The following is a 21836-nucleotide window of genomic DNA, read 5'->3' on the forward strand; positions in this document are numbered from 1 at the left end:
CCTCGCTGCTCCCTGACAGTTATGGCCTCGGGACCTCTCCAAGGTGACTTTTTGGACAGTTAATAATGTGCATATTATTAGCAAGCTAATAACTCTGGGCATTCGAACCATGTTTTGCTAGACGCTGGTTATGCACAAATAAATGGGATACTTTGCCTGTGAGTCATTGCCAGTTTGGATACTCGTCTCAGCTCTCCTGCTTGTGCCAGGGGCTGGAGAGTGGGCGAACGGTTGTTACTGGGCTGCCTAAACCACTGCCTCTTTCGGGGGGTACCACTCGCTGTGATTACTGGTGCTGTGGTTCCTTCCCTTGGGTTGTATTACTCATTTTTCCCGGGCTTAGCCCGGGACCGGCGTTGTACTTCTGGGGATCCAACAATGACAAACTTCTGCATGTCTGACTGTGGTTTGGACCCTGCAGGACTCTTCTGGGAAGCCTGTGGCAACAGCTGATGAAAAGCAGCCCTGTGAAAACAGTGTTGCACAAGCGGTGGGGTAGCTCCTATGGTCTACAGATGTCAGAGGAATGAGTTTCACAGGGAGAGGTAATGTCAGTTGTTCGTGTATTTTTCAACTGTTTCTCAGAAACCAAGATGAAGATAGGCTTGGATTTTGTTGCAGTCTGAGCTGGTGATTTACTAACTTTATCTGAGTGTGCAGATATGTAAGTGCAGTCAGTCCTGCTTTTCTCATCCTAACCTCGAAACCCACCTGGGCTGTCTGCTCTTGTTGAATATCTCTTTCTAAACTGCTTTAAACCATGTTTACGTGCTCTGTTTCTACAGCGTTGGAACAGAATGACAATCCCAAAATTCCTCTTCACTGATATTTGCTTGGCCGTCTAGAAAAGCTGCCGTGTTTTTGACAGCAAGCAATACCTTTAAGCCTGTCATTTGGGGGAACGGTCCCCAAAGATGCTAATTTGGTGGGCAGGAATAAGTCAGAAGGCAGTTGACTGAGCTGCGACGTGCCGTGTGGCATGCTGAGAGAATTCCTTAATGACAGTGTATTCGCTCTGAGAGTTAGGGTTTTGTCTTCAGAAGTGCCCTTGTTGATGCGTAGCTCTGGTTGGAGGATGTCTATGTGCCACAGCCTCAGCTGGTGGCTTGGTGTTGAGGGCAGGGTGTCCTGCAAGTGGTGCTAGATCAGCCCACTTGAACTAGGTGAGGAGGGTGGGATGTGCCTGTTCCATCCAGGCTAAATAGGCTCAGGCATGCTCTTCGGTGATGTTTCTCTAAGAGTTTATATGCCAGCTGAGCTCTGGATCTGCCTTGGAAAGGTAAAACATCTTAGTCTGTATGGATCTACCCAGGTATCTTCTCCCCAGTAGACATTTCAGACTTTCTAAAGCTATTTACAGTTCTCTTGGATCGCTTGTTTTTCTATTTCTTGCTCCCTTCTCCATTTCCATGCCAAAAAAAAAAAAAAAAAAAAAAAGGAACATGGAAACTATTACACAAAACTGTAATTAATACCAACACTTTTTCAGCTTCCCATGTTAGTCTTATTTCCTGAACTCCTGAGCTGACAAGGGATCTTGCACTGTTTCTTCTCTTACAAGTTGGTTCTTGAGCTTTGCTTTGCTGGCTGGAGAGGTTTCCTTGGATGCCGTGTTTGTAGAGATCTGCAGGTGTTGTTGGGTGTTAGAGCGGAACAGGCTTACGCTCTTGCCTTGAGGACTGAGCACGTGAAGTGCTTTTCTACATGTGACAAAATATTGAGTTGGTCTCCCAAATTTTTGGAATGGAAGATGTTAAAGGAAAGGAGAAGAAAGAAGAAAACAAGGAACTTTAAGAACTCTTTAATTTGTTGTGTGGAACTAACTATTAACAAACCATAGTGTTTAGTGTATTTGTGTCAATGAGAGTTAGATGTTGTTGAAAATAAATATTCAAAATACAGTTTACTTGGCAGATGTGAGTTCAAGTTCATATTACCTTAAATTTATTTGTAATTAGCAACTCTGGACAGCTCCTAGTCATTTCAGAAACAACTAAAATTCAGTAGACAAAGAACCAACTAATGCTGTAGGTGCTACAACTTTTCCAATGTTTAGAATAACCACTTTTAAAATTCTGTTTTGTTGCTGAAAGTGAGACTTCTGAGCATATGATAGACTGAATTCTGTTTCTGGACTTTGCGACTATAGGTAAGTCAGTTCAGTTCTCCGTACCTCAGTTTCCCTTGAGTGAAATTCAGATAGGAAACAACATAACAGTCAAATTTGTTGTAAAACATGGTACACGTGTCAAATGCTTCTGTCTGGGTGAGTAGCTTAAAAGTGGTGATAACAATGCAAGAACTGTTCACAAATACAGCTTTAACCTTAGCTTGGATCTACACTTATCCTTACAAGTATGTGATCTCACGAATAGTGGTTTTGAAGGATGCTGAGCTGAAGTGGCTCTTATCACTACTGGTATCCTAAAAAATACTATAATCCTCCAAACGTACTCTGTGAATCTTTGGGCAGAAATGTGTGCTAGATAGAACTAAGTGCTTCTGCAAAAAAAGAAAGGAAGGAATGAAGGAGATAGCTTTATGGAGTTGCCGTATTGCCATATGACATTCCTCAAGAACGTGGTTTTCTGTCCATGCTGTTCTCTTGAGGATTTGGTCTTTTTGTGATGGATTATTCTGGGTGGTTTTTCTTGTTCTTTTAAATGCTCACACTGGAAGTCCTTTGGCTGACACTGTTATAAATGATGAGCTTCTCCAGGAACTCTCTTTAGACATTCTTTTTTTTTTTTTCTTCTCTAACTCCTTTTGTCTGATTTTTTGGTGTTTTTTTTTCTTCCTCCCTCCATACCTCTCCTTGCCTATCCATGTTGACAGGCTTCATCTCTAGTAAGTTATAATGTCATCATTGTGACTGATTGGACATATCCAGCCCAAATTTGTCGGTTCGGTGTCCTAACCTTCTCTCGTCCAATGAGCCATAAACTATGGAAAAGAAATCTCTCAAAGAGGAGTTGGTTAGGGTGCAAAGACTTCAAACCGGTTTGTTGTCTTTCAACTTTACAAATCGAGCCTCATTTAAAAAAATAAATAAATAAAAAATATAGATTGCTGTTAGGCATCTCAATAGCTTTCAGGACTAGGGCCTTTGTGTCTCTGTATTTCAGTTCTTCTGTTTTGTAAAATGCAACTTTGAGTCTTGACAGCCTCAGGCTGCAATAACGAGGACGGGATAATTATCCCCCGAAGGGATGAGGCTGGTGGGATTGTAAGCGTGGAATAATCTACTTTAGAGTTTACCCTAGTAGCTTGCATTGCTGAGAGGCTTTAATTGCACGGTAATTGCACTGATAGATGATCTCCTGTCTGCGCAGGAACTTCCCGTTTATGTTTTCCAAAAGCAGCATTTCGCCTTCTACCTTCGGCATCGAGTGCAGATACTGTCACTCACTCCTTTGTGTTGGGCTTGAAGTCAGGAAGCGTAGATTTTTTGCGTTGAGATATGTTGCATATTTGATTGGCAAAGACGTGAGTGACAGCCCAAGCAGGCTTATCTGCATGTGGTAAAGGGAATTTATGTATTTGCAAAAATAGAGAGCTGTGAAACTGGGACACTATAATGTCACTAATGAACAAAGGAGACCCTTTCCCTCGAGGTGGAGTGATGGGATGCACTTTTTTGACTTCATGCTCCTAATAAGTTCTTTAACTTGCTTCCTGCTGTCCAGTATGCTCTCAAGATGTCCCAGTTCTATGGATTGTATGTATATTAAATATTTGTGTTATTAATCTCATCAAAAGACCTATATTCATCTCTATACCGTTGTGTTGCATCTGATGTCGAGGGCAGATTTGGCATGTCGTGGCTTCTTTCTGATGTTAGTGACCCTACTGCTAACACCAGGACAGCTCTGCGGCTAAAGGTGACTAATGTGTGGATGAAGAAGTGGCCCAAGCTGAATATTAGCAAAAGGAGATGGGGAGAATTGCAGACTGTTCACCTCTGCAATTACAGACTCATTCATAGCTTCTAAGTTCAGCTGTAATTTAGGGAGTTTATCCTGCAGTTTCCATAAACAGCTTATTTCCAGTTTGTTAGGAGACTCATTATGGCTGATAAATGACCTGGCCTTTGTTTCTTGCCAGACAATTTAGAGATTACGGTACAGAGATTATCAGCTGCAGGCATCAGGTCTGGCAAACTCCTACTCCTCATCAGTAAAAGCTGCTATATGAACACATCAAACTGGTCTCCTGCTTTGACTCCCTGCACAAAGAAAAATGGGTGCTAAGTTCAGACAGGCTGTTTTAACCTTCAGAGCTTGACGGATGATGTCCAAGAGCGGGTTTGGAGACCTCGGGTGACAGCCGTGTTCCCGTGCCACGGAAGAATTCTCCAACTTGATTGAAAATCGTCACCCATGCCAACTGCCTCTTCTGGGAGGTGGTAGGAGACTGCTGAGTGAACAGAGACCCTTGTAAACCTTGTTGCCTTCTGCTGTAAGTCCAGAGAGAACTTGCGGGAGAAAGCTGAAGAAGTTAATGCATAAATCTCCTTTAAACTCCTAGAGCCGCCTTTCCAGAGAGCTCAGCCAGTTACTTGGAAGCGGGGCCGTTTTCTCCACTGTGTGCACGTTTGCCTTAGCTTCCCCGGTAAGGAAAGGAGCCAAGCAAGACTCTGAAAGAGCTGTCCCTGGAGCGCTTCGTGCTTCCTCTGTCAGAGATGAAGTCGCTATGTGAGAAGGAAAATAGTGCTTGAATTTATATTGCCCGCAGCAATAGCTTTGCATCTTTGCTGGCCCTCAGCTTCCTCCTGGGTTGCTGCGTGAAGGGCTAGACAGACCGTGGATGCTGCCAACTCGCGTATGGTTGATTGGTTTTGATTTTGCACGCTCTCTTCGGCGCTGTTTTCCACCAGCGCGTTCCTGGCCCAAGGATAACCACCCAGGAAAAAAAGCACGGCTTGATGCTGTGGGTCGCATCCCTGGGAAAGCAGGGAAATGTTACAGTCTAGCACCTTCGCCCCAAAAGTCCAGGCTTTTGCATCAGTTTCCAGGATATAAGGCTCTGTTTTTCCAAGGCCTCTGTATTTTAGCCTATGCAGATTCGTTAGTGCGTGTGTGGAAGCTCCATTTGCCTGTCATTAACGCTGCATACCTCCAGGTCAGGTCAGGACTACCCAGGATATTCAAGGATGATCTCATTTCTGCAGTATTACTGAAGGGAAAAATAGCAATCTGGGGCCTTGCGTTATCCTAAGTTTAGGACAGTGACCTACAAATCATAGAAAATAGGGCTAAAGGGGACCTTGGGAATGCATCTAGTTCATCCCCCTGTGTGAGGACACCGTTGCCTACATGCCTACGTCTTTTCAATACAGATGCTTGTCCAGTCTGTTCTCTCCAGGGATGGAGGTTCCCCTCCTTTCCATAGGCATCGTGTTCCCGTTCCTTACTCTCCTGGTGTCTGATTTGAATTTCTACGCTGTGGTTAAAGCCAGGTGGTCTTTGTTCTAAAACAGAATATTTGTCTTCATATCTGTCATTTACATATATTAAGTATAACATGGGGATGGTGATGTGTTTCAGTCCTTATAGACTAAAACCCACTTACCCTCTGCATCATGTTTTTAGATCTCTTGATCATTCTTGTTCTCTGAACTGACTCACCTCGGTTTGCAGCCCACTTGAACTGCAGTGCCCGAACTGAATGCAACGTTCAGACAAATAGAAATCTGATTTTTTTTTCTTTCTTACAAATAGTTTTCCTGTTCATATGCCCCTTTGTTAGAAAAGCATGAACTTGACTCATGTTCAGCTAGGACTCCCAGATCTTTTTTAGCTCTAGTGTCTAATCAGTAGGTTTTTGTTCTTTTTTTGTGCAATTATTTCTGTCTAAATGTAGAACTTTGCATTCGTCCTTGTTGAATTCATGCCATTTTTTTTTTCCAGACCGCTTCTCCCGTTTGTCAAAGTTGTTATGAGTTTTGACCTTGCACTCTGAAAGCACGTTGCCTGCAGATTTAGTAAACACGCTGTATTCCTTCATTCAAACCGCTAATGAAACTGTCAGGCTGTACAGGACACAGAGCAGGCTTGTGGAGTGCCCTTGGTATGGCCCTGGGTTTTGAGAGTGAGCCTCTGGTTACTCGGAGAAGGGTTTTGCACGTGGTTCTGCAGCCGCCCAATGGTTTCTTCTAGTCCAGGAGAAAATTGCTGAAATTTCATTTCTGATTATCAAGCATGATTATGAAATTTTAAACCTGCTAGTGTTAAGATTTCAGACAGCCAACTGATCTCCCTTTAATGTAATGTTAGCCTTGCCTTAAGCTGGTTTTTGAAACACTCAAGTGTAGGCGCATCTTAACATGTCCTCGGAAGCAATCTCTGGATATATCGTGGCCTTCTGACCTGAAAGAGTTGATGGGGATCCTCGTTTGAGTTCTCTCCTTGGCGCAGGCCGCTGGCAGCCTACAGAATATGCTACTCCTTTTGCAAGAGCTTTTTAAAAAATAATATACATTAATATTATGAGAACAAAACTGTCCCTTGAAAAACTGAGGTGGGCCTTTTGACCTTTTATGAAGCTTAGTCATTGCTTTTCCCTCCAGTGAAGCCAGACGTGGGATAACAAGGGCTAACAGTGAAAAGAAGGAAATGAATGAACTTCAAAACGCAGCGTGATGGAAGTACTTTAGTTGAAAGTAATTATAGCCTCCCTCTGCAAGCACTGATGGTGCTAGTTTATATATATATAGTGTGTGTATATATGTGTGTTTATATATGCATAAATGAAAGTTGCCTTTAATCTCAAAAATTAAAGTAAACCTCAAAAACAGAAATCCTCTAGCAGGACCATGTATAGGACTTACCTCTCATGACTGCAGGCTGATTAACAGTGAAAGGCGTGCAACCTTGTGAAACTCTGACTTTAACTTTCTCATGTCAACCCGGTTGATGCAGAGCAGGACCATGCAGGCAGTGTTGGAGTAAAGCTCCCAGACCCAGTGTCACGTTCTTTATCATGAGCAGCTCCAAGGTGGTGCAGAAAGAAGAGCTCACGTGCTGGGGGCTTGCATTTGTCCTGTAGCAGGTCTCACAGAAGGTGTGTTGCTTGTGATGGTGAGCTGGGCTGGAAGGTGCTTGTTTTTTGCCCTGCACAGAGTAGTGTTTAGGGATTTCCATCGTTCAAGTACGTTGCTACAGACTTTAGAGGAGCTGCATATTTTAAATTCAGCATATTTTAAAGATAATAGAGCAATCCAGACTTTTTTTAGATGTCGATATTTGAAAAGCCTCATTTTATAATTGGGTTAATGCATTTGTATTGTTTGCTAGGTCTTTTATGAAGACTTTGTTATTATCAAAGGCTGTGGAGAAGAGGGATGTGAAACCTATTTTGATGTGTAGTAGAAAAAAGGACAGTTTAACTTGCATGAGTAACATTGATTCTGTAGTAGATCTTGTTACAGACTGCTAAGGAGAGGAATGTGTTATGCACCAATCTTCAATCTTTTTTGTTCTAACTTTGTAATTCCTGTTAAGAAGTCAAACCTTATTCAAATGACTAAGGTGGATGGACATTTTAATTTATTCAGTTGGACACAGTTGCATCTGCACAGACTTTTTCCTTCTGAGTGAAACTCGGTTTGATTTGTCCCCTTAGGAGCCATATTACGTCCGTTGCATTAAGCCCAACGATAAGAAGTCACCGCAGCTCTTTGATGAGGAACGTTGCCGGCACCAGGTGGAATACCTTGGCCTTTTGGAGAACGTGAGAGTCCGTCGAGCAGGATTTGCCTACCGCCAAACATATGAGAAGTTTCTGCACAGGTAAGAAGGGCGTTGGCAAGCGACTGAGTTCAGCTCGTAGCAGGTCAGCTAGGACGTTCGAAGGAGGTGTGCTGTTTGGGTATCTCCCCTGGAGTAAAGAGTAAGTCCTGAATCCGCTGGGTTTGTGATACTTGCTTTTGATCATAGGGGGTCATAATAATAATAATCTACTTTTTAATATCTACTGTTGGGTAGAATAAAATACGAGTCTAGCAAGGACTCTGGTGGCTCTCTCATTTTGTGGCAGCAGATGTGTTTACGGGTGCTTTCTTGGCCCTCAAACAGGCGGGACCTCTTCATGCTACAATACTACCGCTGTCTTAATCTCTTCAGAATGAATGTGCAAGGAGGATCATCTCCAGAGCATAATCCTAAAACCAGAACTAATTAGCTTCTCTTTCCTCTCTGAATGTTGTCTAATTGTTGCAGGGAGAGAGACAGACAGACGTTGTGCATCTTGGGAAGTGCATGCTGGTGCATAGTGACGTTATGTGTGTGCAGGAGGGAACCTCTCACTTTAAAAACTGAAAGACCGAAAAGGGATAATAGCTTGACCCCATTAACACATGTTTCTGGTACTTCTTGCCCTCTTTATTCCTACCAGACTTGTGTCAAATGAAATGTTTTAGATAGAAATTTGTCTTATGGCCTCAGTCAATTAGCATGGGCGCTGAGAATTCATCCTCTTGCTGATGAAATACTGAATTGATTTTTGTCTTCTCTTACTGAATCAGGTGAGAAATGGGCCCTGAGGGTAGAAAAAAATTTAAACTATTTCAGCGGGTGGGATGTCACGTGTTAGAAACAAAGTGCTGGTGAAAGATCTCTTGCTGCTCACAATGAAGGTTTGCCTGGATATTTCACGATACCTGAAGTAGAACTAAAAGGGTACGGTTTAACAAATACCGCTTACAGGAATGGCAAATTGTACATCAATTTTCTTAGACGTTATGCAGTGATTAGGGCTTGCTTCTGCCCTCACTTGTGGGATTTGTTACAACTTCCTCCTAACAGTTGTATAATTACTATTAATATAAACAGCTGCTTTGTTTTTAATGAATGTTTGATGAGATCCTGTAAGCTTAAGAGCAGAAGAGGTGTTAGCAGGCAGTAAACCAAATTAGCACATGGCAACTGGTACCGCTTTTATAGTGACATTTGTGCGGCAGAACCCTGCAGTAGGATTAAACATCTAAAGTGCAAGATACCAAATACTGTATTTGCACGCCCCAGTATTGCTCTCAGTTTGCATTAACTTTTCTAAATCTAAAAACAATTCTTCTGGCATGTCCCTTGACACTGTTTTTATTTTTTTCCTTTTACTTAAGCAAAATTTCTTTGTTCTTCACCCTTGGATGAGACTTATCTCTCTAAAGGGACTGGGCGAATATGATTTGTGGTAGGAGCCACGCGTTTTTGGGATGGCTTCTGGACAGGGATCACGAGGGATTTCTCTTCCTTTCCTCATAGCGCTGTTTTGGTGACAGGTTTAATGACAGACCGAGAACATGGCAGAGGCATCCAGGCCCTTCAGCTCTGGACTCAGCAAGAGGTGGTTTTAGGACATAACCCAATGCCATCTGTTTGCTTACATTTGGGAAAGTTCTCATAAAAGCTCAGGCCCGCAAACAGTTGTCAGACTCCTTTAGAGGCCCCTGAAGCTTTCAAATTTGCTGAGCCCTGGTCAACAGGGAGAAGTCTTGCCCAAGCCTTAGACAGTCGGGGCTTCACAGGAGCTGTTCTGAACTTGCTTTCTGCCCAGGCTGACCTCCTCTTGGCTGGTCTTCAGGGCGCTCCCAGGAGATCTGGACGTCTGCCCAGTCACATTTTGTTGCCTTGTGTTTTGTTGATCCCTCTTTTGGCAGCGGCGGGAGATATATGTACATACATACTTACACACACACACACATATATATGTTTATATATATGGGTATAAGTATGCAAGTAACTTTTCCTTTCCGTGGGAAAAGAAAGAGTTTGGTGCTCTTTAGCTCTAAAGCACTCTGAAGTAGTCTATCTCGTATTAAACGGAAGAAAATAATGTGAAGATCAATTAAGGCCATTAATAAATGTCCTTTTCAACATTTCCTTATACATGAGAAGATTTGTATTTGAGCCCTATGTACGAACGGGTTAAATAAGCCAATCTGCCCTTACCATTTGGTGGAAAATAAAATCTAAATATACTTTGTTGAACCTAAAGATGCTTTGCTTTTGCTTGGTAAAACTACATCTTTGAACGGGGTGAAATGCACATTGAGACCACATGTCTTAATAGACTAGACCACAGGTCCTAACACAAAAAATGTGGTGCGTGTTTTTGGTTTAGTATAAAGCTTACCACCAAAAAAAATGTCGAGCGGATTTCAGAAGGGGGTGCGGGTGAGGCAACGGGGGGAGAACGGCGCCTGCGAGGCCCCCGCGGGCATGTGTGTATGGGAATGTAATCCAACCCTTTCTCTGTTAAGGCATCCACATGCCTATTTTAAGGCAGTGTTAAACATAGCATGAAAACGACACCGAGATATCCGTGAACTGAGTGGTGGTGAAAGAAAGGTATGACCCTGCTTCACGTGCAGACCCCATATCTTTCAGCAGAGGGTCTCTTAATTTTAGGAGAGTTATGCTGGGAATCGTAAGCTGTAGTAGCAACCTTGTGCACGTCAAGTGTTTCTATAGCTAAATAGAAGGAGAAACAAAGGCAGCGCGGGGAGGGATGTTTAATGTCTGCGTGACCTTGAAAGCTGTCGAGATCTTTAGGCACAAGGGAAGGGGAAGGGTTGTGCTGTCAGCAAGCAGATTTATTTTGGGTTCTGCCTCACTATAATTAGCAGCGAGGTTGGGATTTTGACTCGCTGTGGCATCCAGGTCACACTCCTTGCTGCAGGGAAGGAGTTGACGTTGTCCTGCACGTGCCACTGGAGAAACAACGACCTGCCACGATATCGCACCACCAGTCCCATGACTTGTGGTCCAAGAGGGAGGCGGTCAGATTGGCCTGGGGTCTCTTTAAATAACATAGCCCCGTTTTTGTTGTAAAGGAGGAAGAGAATCTGAAATTTCTGCTTTTGCTGGGCAGATTTTCAGTTTTCCGATGTTTTGTCCCATTTGCCTGCCCCCTCGGCTGAGCAGATCTGCTTAAGAAAAGGTGGGTTTGCATTGCCACCCTGATTGCCTTTTTGCCCCCCGAATGTAAACGTCTTGCGGTGGAAGATTTTCCTACTCAGATCCCAATAAATTAATTATTGGAGGAACATTTTCCTGCTACGAATAGGAAAGAGAAACCAGTGAAAGGGTTTTGATATCTGCGTGAAATATTTATGTCCCGTGTGTATTCGGGAGAGGGAGTGCTTCTGCCAGCCAAGAATAAATGCAAAGTCCTCTGTTATGAGTCTGAGGCATTTTTTTATATATGCCTGTTTTATTTATCAGGAAGATCTCTAGTCTGTCTGCTGTAACCCTCGAGCTGATGGTGTGCCCTGTTTAGACACCATGTATATGTCTCCATTTTTTCCCCTTCAAAGGCCTATCTGGAAAGGTTAATTTGATGAATTAAAGTGACAGTGTGCTCTATTTCCATTCAGCTTTATTTTAGTGTCTTGAGTAATTCCTTTTTTAGTGTACCCACTCCCCCTATAAAGGTTTATTTTTTTGTCCATTTAATACTAGCTGAAAATTCTGAAAAATGTGAATGTCTAAGACATTGAGATTGATGCTCGACTTGGATCATAGGCTTTTAAATAGAGAAATGGGTAAGACTGCTGCCTGCATGTTTTATTTAGAACATGAATATGGATAATATTACAGTGAAAATGTCTATTACATTTTTGATTATGTCCGTAAATCATATGCAGAAAATTCATCGTTGCTTTTTGCAAGCCCCTATTTATCCGTTCAGCACTTTTCAAGGATGGTAAATCGTACGGAGAGCGGAGTCTGATATCGTTATTTTGATGTTTGGTTCATAATTGTGTTAGTTCCAAATCTCAACTTCTTTCTTCCTGTGAAAAGTAGCTTGGAAAGTCTGGACTAGAGTGAACGATTAAACAGCCATTACAGACGTTGGTGTTTGTACTACGTGTGGCAGTCCGCTATCTGCTACTTTGATAAATAATGAAATTCACTCAAAATGGTACAAAACGATGCTCAAAAACATTATTTGCAGGATTTTTAAGCCTGCGTTTTCTGACTAAATGGTTGGTTGCAGTTGACTTCTGACACAGAGTGCGAGCAAACTCAAACTCTCCCTCCTTGCAAAATATTTTAAAATTGAATGCTGAGAGAGAGAGTCACAGAACTGCCCAATCTGCAGGAAAATAGTGGTGAGGCTTAGCACGTTGCATCAGTTGTGCGCTGATGAAGTGAGCTCCTCGCAGCATCTGCTTTCGGTGGCTCACAAAATCTCACCTCTCTTATGTTCTCTTCCCTTTCCTTTTTGGATTTTCAGATGTAGAGTATCTGAGTTCTTCCACCTGTAGTTGGTTTTATGAGAAATTATATGATGATGATTTCTAAAATATGTTGAAGGGTCGACCCTCTTAAGAACACAGATGATAAATTTTCATTTCTGTGTAATTCCAGGTACAAGATGATCTCAGAATTCACTTGGCCAAACCACGACCTCCCGTCAGACAAAGAAGCTGTGAAGAAGCTCATAGAGTGCTGTGGATTTCAGCACGACGTTGCTTATGGGAAGACCAAGATTTTCATCCGCACGCCTCGGACGCTGTTCACCCTGGAGGAGCTGCACGCCAAGATGCTTGTGAGGATCGTCCTCTTCCTACAGAAGGTAAAACTCAGTCTGAGTTCCACAAAACACCTTTGCTCCCTTTTCAGGCTCACTTGCAAAAGTGACAGTTTTGCACAAATCAAAATGCAGTTCGATTACTGCTTGATTTGTTTGGGTTTTTTTTGTTGTTTTGAAGCTCTTTCAGTAGTGATCTGTGGCTGCACAGAAGTCTGGATGTGGTGTAATATACTGTGATCTGTAGAACCTGTAAGACTTTTGGATGTTCTTATGAAACTTGCTCTTTACTCGATAAGAGTAGGTCATGTAGAAACTTAAAGGAACCTTTTTGGATAAATGTAGAGGGCCGTTGCACAATGGATGTTGAGACAAGCTTACACGCGTAAAAATTTATCAGTAGGTCCATCACTGATGGCATACATTGACTCTAATTTTAAAACTTATGGGGGGGGAGGTGAGGAGGGAGAAGGGGGGAGAGAGAGAAAGAAAGAGTGAGAAAAGAAAAAGAGAAAACTCTCCTCAGAAGCCAGCCAGGAAGAGAAGTGACAGGATCAGCAGAGCAGCATCCTCCCTGGGTGTCCTCCATGGTGCAGCACGTGGTCTCCCTCACCATCCTTGTCCCACAATAATTACATAAATTTCACCAAGACCTGCTCAAACTCCCTGTTGGTTGCTCTTTTGGTGCTGTTAGTGCTGTTTGATGGATATGTTGTTTGGGGGCAGGTGCTGCATCCTGACCGTTATTGAGCTTTTGCATACGTATTGTTGAGTCCCCTGATGTAAACCAAAAGCTACAACCAAGGCATAGAGGGGGAAAAAGGGGGAGAGGGGCAAGAAGAGGGGATTTGCCTGCCAGTGGCAATTGCTTCCCATGAGAACCTGTTGTAACAACAACATTGGAGTTTGCAGATTCAAGGCCAGGAGAGTTACAGCATAAGAACAGCAAAGGAAAGTGCTGCCCCAGAGGCTCTAGAAGATGCTGCCCCGGCAGCGTGGGTGAATGAGTAACAGAGCTGTGAGCGAAAGGCGGTCTACAGGATTGCAAATAGAAGGCCCTTAGCATTACAAAGGGTAAGACACCTAAGGCACTGTGCAGCAGGACCTCTGCATGCATCTCCCCCCTCTGAAGGTGGGATTTGAGCTGGTGATCTTTCCGTTTTTTATCCTTAGGACAAATAATTTGCCATTCTATCACTTCAGGGCCAAACACATCTCTGATTTTGCTCGTGAAGGTACTCTTCTAAGCAATGGGAATTTGTTATGAGTTGTCTAACTCCTAAATCATTTTGGTGCTTTTTGGGACTGCAGCAGTAGAAGCTGGCTTTGTAACCTCAAAGGCAACATATGCTGGGGCGGGGGGGAAATGAAGAGCTAGTTTTCTACCAGCTGCAATCTTGCATCTAGCATTCTGCTTCTTTAGATCATCTTAAATACCATAAGAAGGAGGTCTGAGGTTTCGCCACTCTTCCTCAGAGGTGACATACCACCACAGAAACTTCCACTGTAACGGGACAGACTTTCTGCCCGTTTGGGAGTTTCGCCTGTCGGTCTCAGATCAAGGCTGGTGAGTTGAATTCAGTTCCTTGCAGCACATTGTCTAGCTCCTATTTGACACCTGATGCTTGCCAAAAACTGTTCCGTATGAACGCGATCTGCCCAGCAAAGGAGCAACAACCTCCAGCTTTCACAGCTGCAGAAATGGCAGAAACTTTGTCTGCACTAGTAGGGACTGTTGACTAGTTGTGTAGAAGACAAAGTTTTTAGAAACACTTCTTAAAACGCTTTTCCTTTGTCATTCTTGGAACTCAGGAAACAACAGAACTTCTGAACCCTGTTTTGTCTGTCAAAAATAGAAACTGCTGATATACAGTTATAAAAACTTTGCACAGAAAAAGCCTGCTCTAAGCTATTTGGTTAACGTGAAGTTTGCGCAAACTTTCTAGCCACAGCACTTTTGGTGAAGAGGAGGACCCTGAAGGGAAAAAGCTATCCCATGCAAGCTTTAGTAGTTTTGCGAAATGCTTGCTTTTTTTCAGTTAACAGTGCATTTGATCTGATTTCCTTCCAGTAAGGCGACAGAAAGTGAGGAATCCGGAATTGCATCTGTGTTGGTATTTGTTGTGTCAGATTGCACGGCTTCTCCTTAGTGAGGAATTCTGTAAGTTTTGTATGCAAACGATTAGTTTTTCTGGAAATGCAAAGGTCAGACTGCTTAAGGAATGCAGGACCAGCCGGTTTCTGAGCGTTGTAGTCTAGTATTTTCTTTGCTTTTTTAGCAATATTCTGCTTGCCCTGCTGATGAGCTTCACAACAGCCACCTTAGACTACTTCCCGTCTTCTTCCAGGTCCCTCACCTAGAAATGGCAGCGTACTTTTCTGAAAGCTTGTTCTGACTCTGGTCCTGGAGTGAACTGGGCTGATCTGTGTAGCCTTCAAGCCCTTCCCATTCATCTCTGTAAGATTTTGTGGATAACTAGCTCCGCTTGCACCATGCTCACTCTGGATGGAGTCCCCTGGCTGCAGCTACTTTTCCAAGCCCGTCAGTCTTATTTGGTGCAGCCAGTGAATTCTTTGGGTCATGCTGCTAATCTGGAGTCTCTCTTTCTTCTCCTAATGATATGAGCAGTGCTAATGAGTTTCTTGCTGAGAGAAGCTGCAGGAGGGGACACCTTGCTCCCAAGTGACCTGAGTTTTCATATTAAACATCTCAGGAACTGAGAGGTGACCTCTTTTGAGATTAACAGATGCAGCTACTGAAGAAAAATTTAAAAGACCCAGTCTGTCTGTGCTGTGGAGACAGACGGTGTCTCGCTGCAAGGTGAGCACTGAAGCTCCTCCTTCAGATAAAATCTGCTAAGCAATGGGAGGCACAAATTCGGCAGCAGCACGTCGAATTTGTTGCAGTTGCTGCTGGCCTTTCCTTTCAGTGGAAACTTCAGAATTGCGTAGCCTGGGCTCTCATCTGGACCAGCTTCAGCACACTTGGAGGAGAGCAGGGCTAAAGATTTTCTTTTCTTTTTTTTTTTTTTGCCTATAGAAGGTAACGTAAGCAGGACTAATGGATCGACTCCCTGGCTCTGAGATGGATTTGGTATAGTATTGCTACGTGGCATCTGGCATGCTGGAATACATGGAGAGTAACTGCAGTGCTGCAGGGTTTTCCTTTCTCTTGTTGGGACCATTGGCAAAAGTGGCAAAAGTTCAGTTCCCAGCACACGCTGTCTTATGGCCCACAAACCTCCCTCCCCCAGCTTCTCCGTGCCCCTGGACCCATGCACGTCTCTGTCTGGAGATGTCTTTCCCTTCTGCACCGCAGTAGGACAGCTGGAGTCATCTCGTTGTTACTTCTCTCCGAGAAATCTCCGGCGAGATTCTGATAAAGGTCTGTAAGGAAGAGACAGGCTCCTTCTGAAGTGCTCAGGCTACTGGAGATTTAACTCTATAGAGAAAATTGTATGACCAGAGCTCCGTTTCTGTAGCATAACCCCGCTGTGGTCCACCTGTGTCTCTACTGGGTGTTCTTCAGCATGCTCTAAAATGCTTGCAAAGCGATGAAGAGGGGCCCTTTAGAGCCCCGGACTTGCAGCTAAAGGCAAAACACATGAATGACTAGATGCCGACCAAACAGCTCATCAACAAAAGAGCACACGCTTGAGCTCGGGTTGAGAGCTGGCTTAATGTTTATAGGTATGTAATTAAATAGCGTGCTAAATCTGTCTAGAAAAAGCTTGCGTTTTTGTCAAGCGTTCCCTTCCATTTCTGCATTTCTCTTGTTTTGCTGTTACATTGAATGTGCTCTGCATTGCAAGCCGCTCCTGCGCTGACGCCCCGGACGTGTTGAGCTGCCGGCAGATGGGGCGCTTGCAGACCGGCAGCGCTGAGAAAGGAGCAGGCGACACAATAAAAACCAGCATCTGCGCCTACGGATCCGAAGAGGCCTTCTCAGAGCGCTGAAAACATCAAGGCAATTTTGCCCGTCTTAATTTCACTTCCCGGCCAGCTTTTCATTGTTCGCGCGACGGCTTCGTTCTTGCCGCTCGTCCTTAACTCTGGTTTTGCCTCTGAGCATCAAAGGCTGGTGAGGACACGCTGATCCTTCTGAGGGTCACAAGATTAAATCTGAAAGGAGAGGGAGACACGAGCTCGCTTTAGCAGAAACATTTCGGCCTTTTGTTGCATTGGATTTCCTCAGATTTGAATTTAGCGGAGGAAAAGGCAACTGCGGAGAAAATGTGCTGTTGTGACAGTAGGCACTCGTGTGATTTAAAAAACCGAGGGGAAATTGTGAGGCATAGCCTTACGAGCAGGCTGGGATCCAACAGCAATTTTCTTTGCACAGAAGCGATTGTCAATGAAAGCAGAGTCTGCTTCTAGCAGTTCTTCTTCTCAGTTGTTTTAAATGTATGTCTTCATTTCTAATTACTGATATTATGCGGTTTATTGCTGTCATACCAAACAAAAGGCTTTCAAAGGGAGATTTGGTAATTATCCTCGGAGCTCCGTCTCGCCTGTAACTTTTAACCCTTAAACTAAGGCTGGTTCTTGTGCTTAATAAACGACAAGAATTTGCTTCCTATGAGTTCAGTGAAACCAAATGAAAACCGACTTCCAATGTATGTAGATAGTTTTCGTTTCTTTCGGTTGCACATCTCCTGGATGTCTTCTCCTTTAGCGTCATCTGCAACGCTCCCTTTTCTTCAGGGGTAAAATGTTAGTGGAACTCAAGACCGTCATTTTATTTGAGATCGAACCAAGCCAGTAAGCGGATGAGATATGGTTTAACTATGGGGACCTGTTGGCTCCAGGAGAATTTTGCAAGCGAAAGCTGCCCCGTGTTAGAAAACCCATATGGCAGCTGAGATAGAGCTGCCCGAGCTAACTCATTTTAGAAGCGCTAGATGGGAACATCACTTCTTTTTGTGTGCTGTGTCTGAGCTTATTTACTACACCTTTGGTCTTGCCATCGATGCGATGGTCTTCATGAATGCAAATGAAGCAGCTCTGATTTTTTTTTTTTTAAAGCTGCCATAAAACTCTGTTGCTTCTCTGCCCTTGGAAGCGTTCCCTCATATTCATTAGCTTTGCAGAGCAGGGCTTTGTTCAGGAGAGGAGCCCAGCCAGGCAGCACGTGCAGCGTGCAAAGATGATGTATCTTGTCAATATAATTTAGTGCGCTATTCCAGTGCAATTTTATCGGCCTGGTACAGCTGCATATGGTAATCACGTCACTAAATCTTTACTGCTTAATGCAGAGGGGAGCGTTGCAACCCCGTACCTACTTGGACAACAATTCTCGTGCACGGAAGCCCTCTAAAACTGGGAGAAAAATGGGACGGGAAGGAAGCCGCGATGGCTTTGGTGCACGCTGTGGATGCATTAAGGCTCCCTCCGAACAGGACCGCGCGTGTGTGCACTGACAGCTTGCGCTGGGGTATTTTTTCCCTCTGCTTTCGGCATTGTGGTTTCCAGACCCTCCTCTCTCGAGAGCTGTCACTCACAGCCCTGCAGCTGTCGTCACCATGGCAACTTTGTCCTACCCTCAGCGGGGAACAGCCGAAAAGACAACCGTGGCTGACTTGTCATAATTTAATGTTTCACCTTCCCTTTCTCCTCCATCCCCACGAGTCCTTGGAGCGCGGCGGGCGAGGAAGCGTTTGCCGCCAAAGGAAGCTTTCGCTCCGACAAAGGAGGCATTTCCATGTCAGATTAGGGATCGGCGGCAGTAATCTGAGGGCTTCTGTTCGGTGACCCCAGGAGAAGACGATGCAACACGTTTGCCGTCCCAACTGGAGGCATTTACCACCCTGAGGGCATGCGCTGGCGAAGTTTTGCACAGAAGTGAAAATAGGTATATAGTTACACATGGCTTTCTAGCGTGCGCTGAGGCTTTTGGCAGGAATAAGCTGGGAAAGGCGATGCTGTGGCTCCTTCCAAAGCACGTGGGTGCTGGGAAGGACCAAGTAAAATGAAGGATTGGATGTATCCCCTGTGTTGACAGTGCCGCTTGCTCGTACGGCCAAGCTGAGCTCCTAGCTAGCTGCTCCGGCTGCTTTTCCCATGCTGGTGGTCTCCCTTGTGCTAGTGACATTGCTCCTGTCTGCCCCAGGGAATGCACTGGGACATGCAAAACTCAAAACTCCTACAAAAAAAAGAAAAAAGGGACCATCTTCTGCCACTTCAGCTGCCCGAGCAGCTCACCTTCGTTCAGCTGAGCCCCGATGCTGGCAGAAAGGAGGGGGCAGGAACGTGGCCCCAGGGGAGAGCAAAGGGGGAGGATCAAGCATCCTTCCCCTCCCAGCATCAGGCACTGTGGAGCACCCGAACATTCACTTATTATCTCTTTCCTCCCCCAGGAAATGCTTCAAAAACATGTTTTAATCTAAATGAATGCCAACACCCATTTATTGTTTGGCAAGGGAGGAGAAGAGAGGATGCGTGTGTGCGTTGCTACTTGAAAAACGTGGCCCAGCAACATGGAAGACCAGGACTCTTCAGGCTAAGAAAACTTTGCAATGCCCCAACTTTGAGACCTTGAGCGTCACTGCCGTTAGGGCTACCTTAAAACTTGCTTGGTGAATTTACCTGCATTTGAGAAAAACAAAAAACCGACCTGACTGCACGCCTATTGCCAGTCTCCCAGAGAGCATGGCTGTGCTTCAGTGCCGAGTACATGAACTCCTTCAGAAAGCTCAGGCTGAAACAAAGCATCTGGCTGCAACAGCAGAGCAGGTAACTGCAGGAGTCTGCAAACACTTGACTTTAGTCTTCTGCTTTTTGCAGTGGTGCTTGCAAAACGGACACTGCAAAGCTGGCTGCAGTGCCTGCAGTTAAGCGTTAATGCTTCCTACTGCTTGTTCCATCCTGCTTTTTCAGGCTTTGCTTTAGCTGTTTTTGGTTTGCAGAGATGTCGGAAGGACTTTCAAAGGCATCTGAGCTGGTTGTCACAGAGCAATCAACACTGTGCTCCAGCACCAATGGATTTGGAGTGTGCTGCATCCCTGCGTCCCTCCAGAAATCCCAGTGTCACTCAGATATGGCTTTTGCCCCCTCTTGAATGGGATCCTTTCAGCAAATGTCCTTGCAGTCCCTTGTTTGTTAAGCAAACTTTTTAGGTTCTGATCAAGTAAATTAGAGATTTTGGGTTGTAACACCTCCCTTTCACGGTTTTGGTATTTTTTTAATGCTGGTTCATGTGCATCACACGCAAGTTTGGAAGACCAGATTCCGCCCTCACTGCCGCTGATGCTTCCTTGTTGTCTTCATGGAAGGGAATTATTTTCCCTTGTGCTTTAGCTTTTTGTTTTTGAAAAGCTGGTGATCTGCTGCATCTCCAGATCTCTTCAAGGCTTGTTTCAATTATAGAAATAGTGCCAGTGCAGTGTACTTTAATTAAAGTGCAACCAAGCATACGTGGTATTCAGCAACCTTACCTTTGGGAAAGGTCTTAATTTAACATGATAGTAAAAATACCAGGATCACCTGAGCTGTGCCTATGCTAAGGGAAAGATGAACCGACAATTTCTGGGCATACGGCCTTTCCCAACGGGACGCTGCAGTAAATCAGAGTCAGCCCCTCTTTCCTGGGGGTGGGTAGTGAGCTGCTCCTTCATTATGGGGCTTTTGAGCAAAAATAAGCATATGGTAGCTGCTCTGTGTCTGCTGAAATATCTGGAATGATTTTTTTTCCTGCGCCTGGTACTGCCCTCCCTAGCAGAGGTGTTTGCTGCAGTGGCATTCGTGTCCTTTAAACGCAGGTAAATAAAATCAGCTAGATCTGTGCGTGGCTCTTCTTCGCTTTTATCTGCTCTCTGTTCTAGAAAAGCTTGTTAATAGAGCAGTGCTGTCACAACTTCAGAAGTGCAGAGAGCGCTTGATTCTCAGCTGCTTCCCTAAATGGATGTAGGTTTTCAACCAGCAGCTGCTGCGCTGTGTCAGACTGAAGGTCCCCCAGGACCACGGTCGTGTCCCCACAAGTGACTCTGAGCAGATGCCTAGGGAAGGCTGCAGCGGGACCAGCGTTCGTCGTACCTCTCCTTAATACTTCCCAGTCCTTTCAGCCCTTGGAACTTGGGCTGACCTAAGCTGGACATGTTTTCTTTATAGTTGGTAACACCCCATGGACTTCTCTTCCCTGAACTTGCCCTCAAACGTGTGTCATCGGCTTTTAGGTTTTGTGGCATCCTTTGGCGAGGCGTTCCACTGCTCAGCTAGCCCCCACATGGAAACAGCAGTCTTGCTTTGTTTGATTTGGTCCTGGCTTCTCCAGGTTCATCTGATAACCATAAATTCCTGTATTGAAGAGGAGAGTGAATAGCTTAGCCCAGTTAAACTCTCCACTCAGGACTCCGTAGGCCTCTGTTGCATTCCCTCTCAGTCATCTTTTTCCACGGAGCAAGGTACTAGCTTATTTAATTGCACTGCATTTGGAGCTTTTGGTTGTCCTAGCAGTCTTCACCAGTGAAAAATCACTGAAGATCAGGAAATGACCTGTATTTTGATTTCTTAAGCACGAAAAATTGGGCCATGAATTCTCATGGGACAAGAGAAGCTTCCTGCCTTGTTCTAACGGCAGCAGCCTTTTTCTGGTGATTGCAAACTTCTCTGCTTCCTAAGCAGAGGACACTTGGCAGTTCTGTTCATCCGCTCAGCTAGGGTATCTCCTTTCTCCCAGCATCTTCCTTCCCTGGTCACCGCCAGAGGCAGGAAATTCTGTAGAGTGCAGCCAAGGAGCAATAAATGCATTGCTGAGGGCACCGCATGGACGTAGCGTGTCCTCGTGAGTAGAGGTAAAAGGGTCTCTTGAGGTTTTCAGACTGATGAAGTTTTACAACTGAGGTTCAGGCTCAGCCTTGAAGAAAGATGAGTCTGTGCAGCTGCGTGACATCCGTTAAAGCTATTGCTGAGCAGCCGAATGAGCTGCAGAAGAAACCAGCTCTTCATCCAATGTTTCACGTGTACATGCGTGAGCCTCATTCACGCTACTTGCTTACATCCAATGATCATCTGATATTTGTTATATTTATCATTGGACACATTCTTGGCAGTACAACCTAATTAATAAGGGTGAGACCCCTCTTTCTTTCCTAGCTTGAGGAATATTGTTTCTGTTAAGTAGGGCTATAGAATAAACACGGTTCGGCTGACTCCTGTGGAAAAGAGAAAGTTGGCATTTTATAAAATAAGCAGTTCTTCCCACTTGCTGTTCGTAGGATCTGTAATGCGGTCTATTAGGACTGGGAGACCTGGATTTAAAAGCATTCGCCTCAAACCTTCTACAGAATCTGAATTTACTTGAATCG

At 44.5% G+C, this 21836-nt stretch overlaps 1 protein-coding gene across 1 annotated transcript in view; it reads left to right on the top strand.

Annotated features, from left to right (window-relative positions):
* Positions 1–21836, top strand: part of MYO1D (myosin ID) — a 149726-nt gene that overhangs the window by 54351 nt on the left and 73539 nt on the right. The window contains exons 15-16 of the mRNA XM_064524453.1: positions 7624–7790; positions 12372–12579. Coding sequence (XP_064380523.1) covers positions 7624–7790; positions 12372–12579 — 375 coding nt within the window. The remainder of the gene's footprint in view (positions 1–7623; positions 7791–12371; positions 12580–21836) is intronic.

The sequence above is a fragment of the Dromaius novaehollandiae genome, chromosome 22 (assembly GCF_036370855.1).
Source record: "Dromaius novaehollandiae isolate bDroNov1 chromosome 22, bDroNov1.hap1, whole genome shotgun sequence".
NCBI lineage: Eukaryota > Metazoa > Chordata > Aves > Casuariiformes > Dromaiidae > Dromaius > Dromaius novaehollandiae.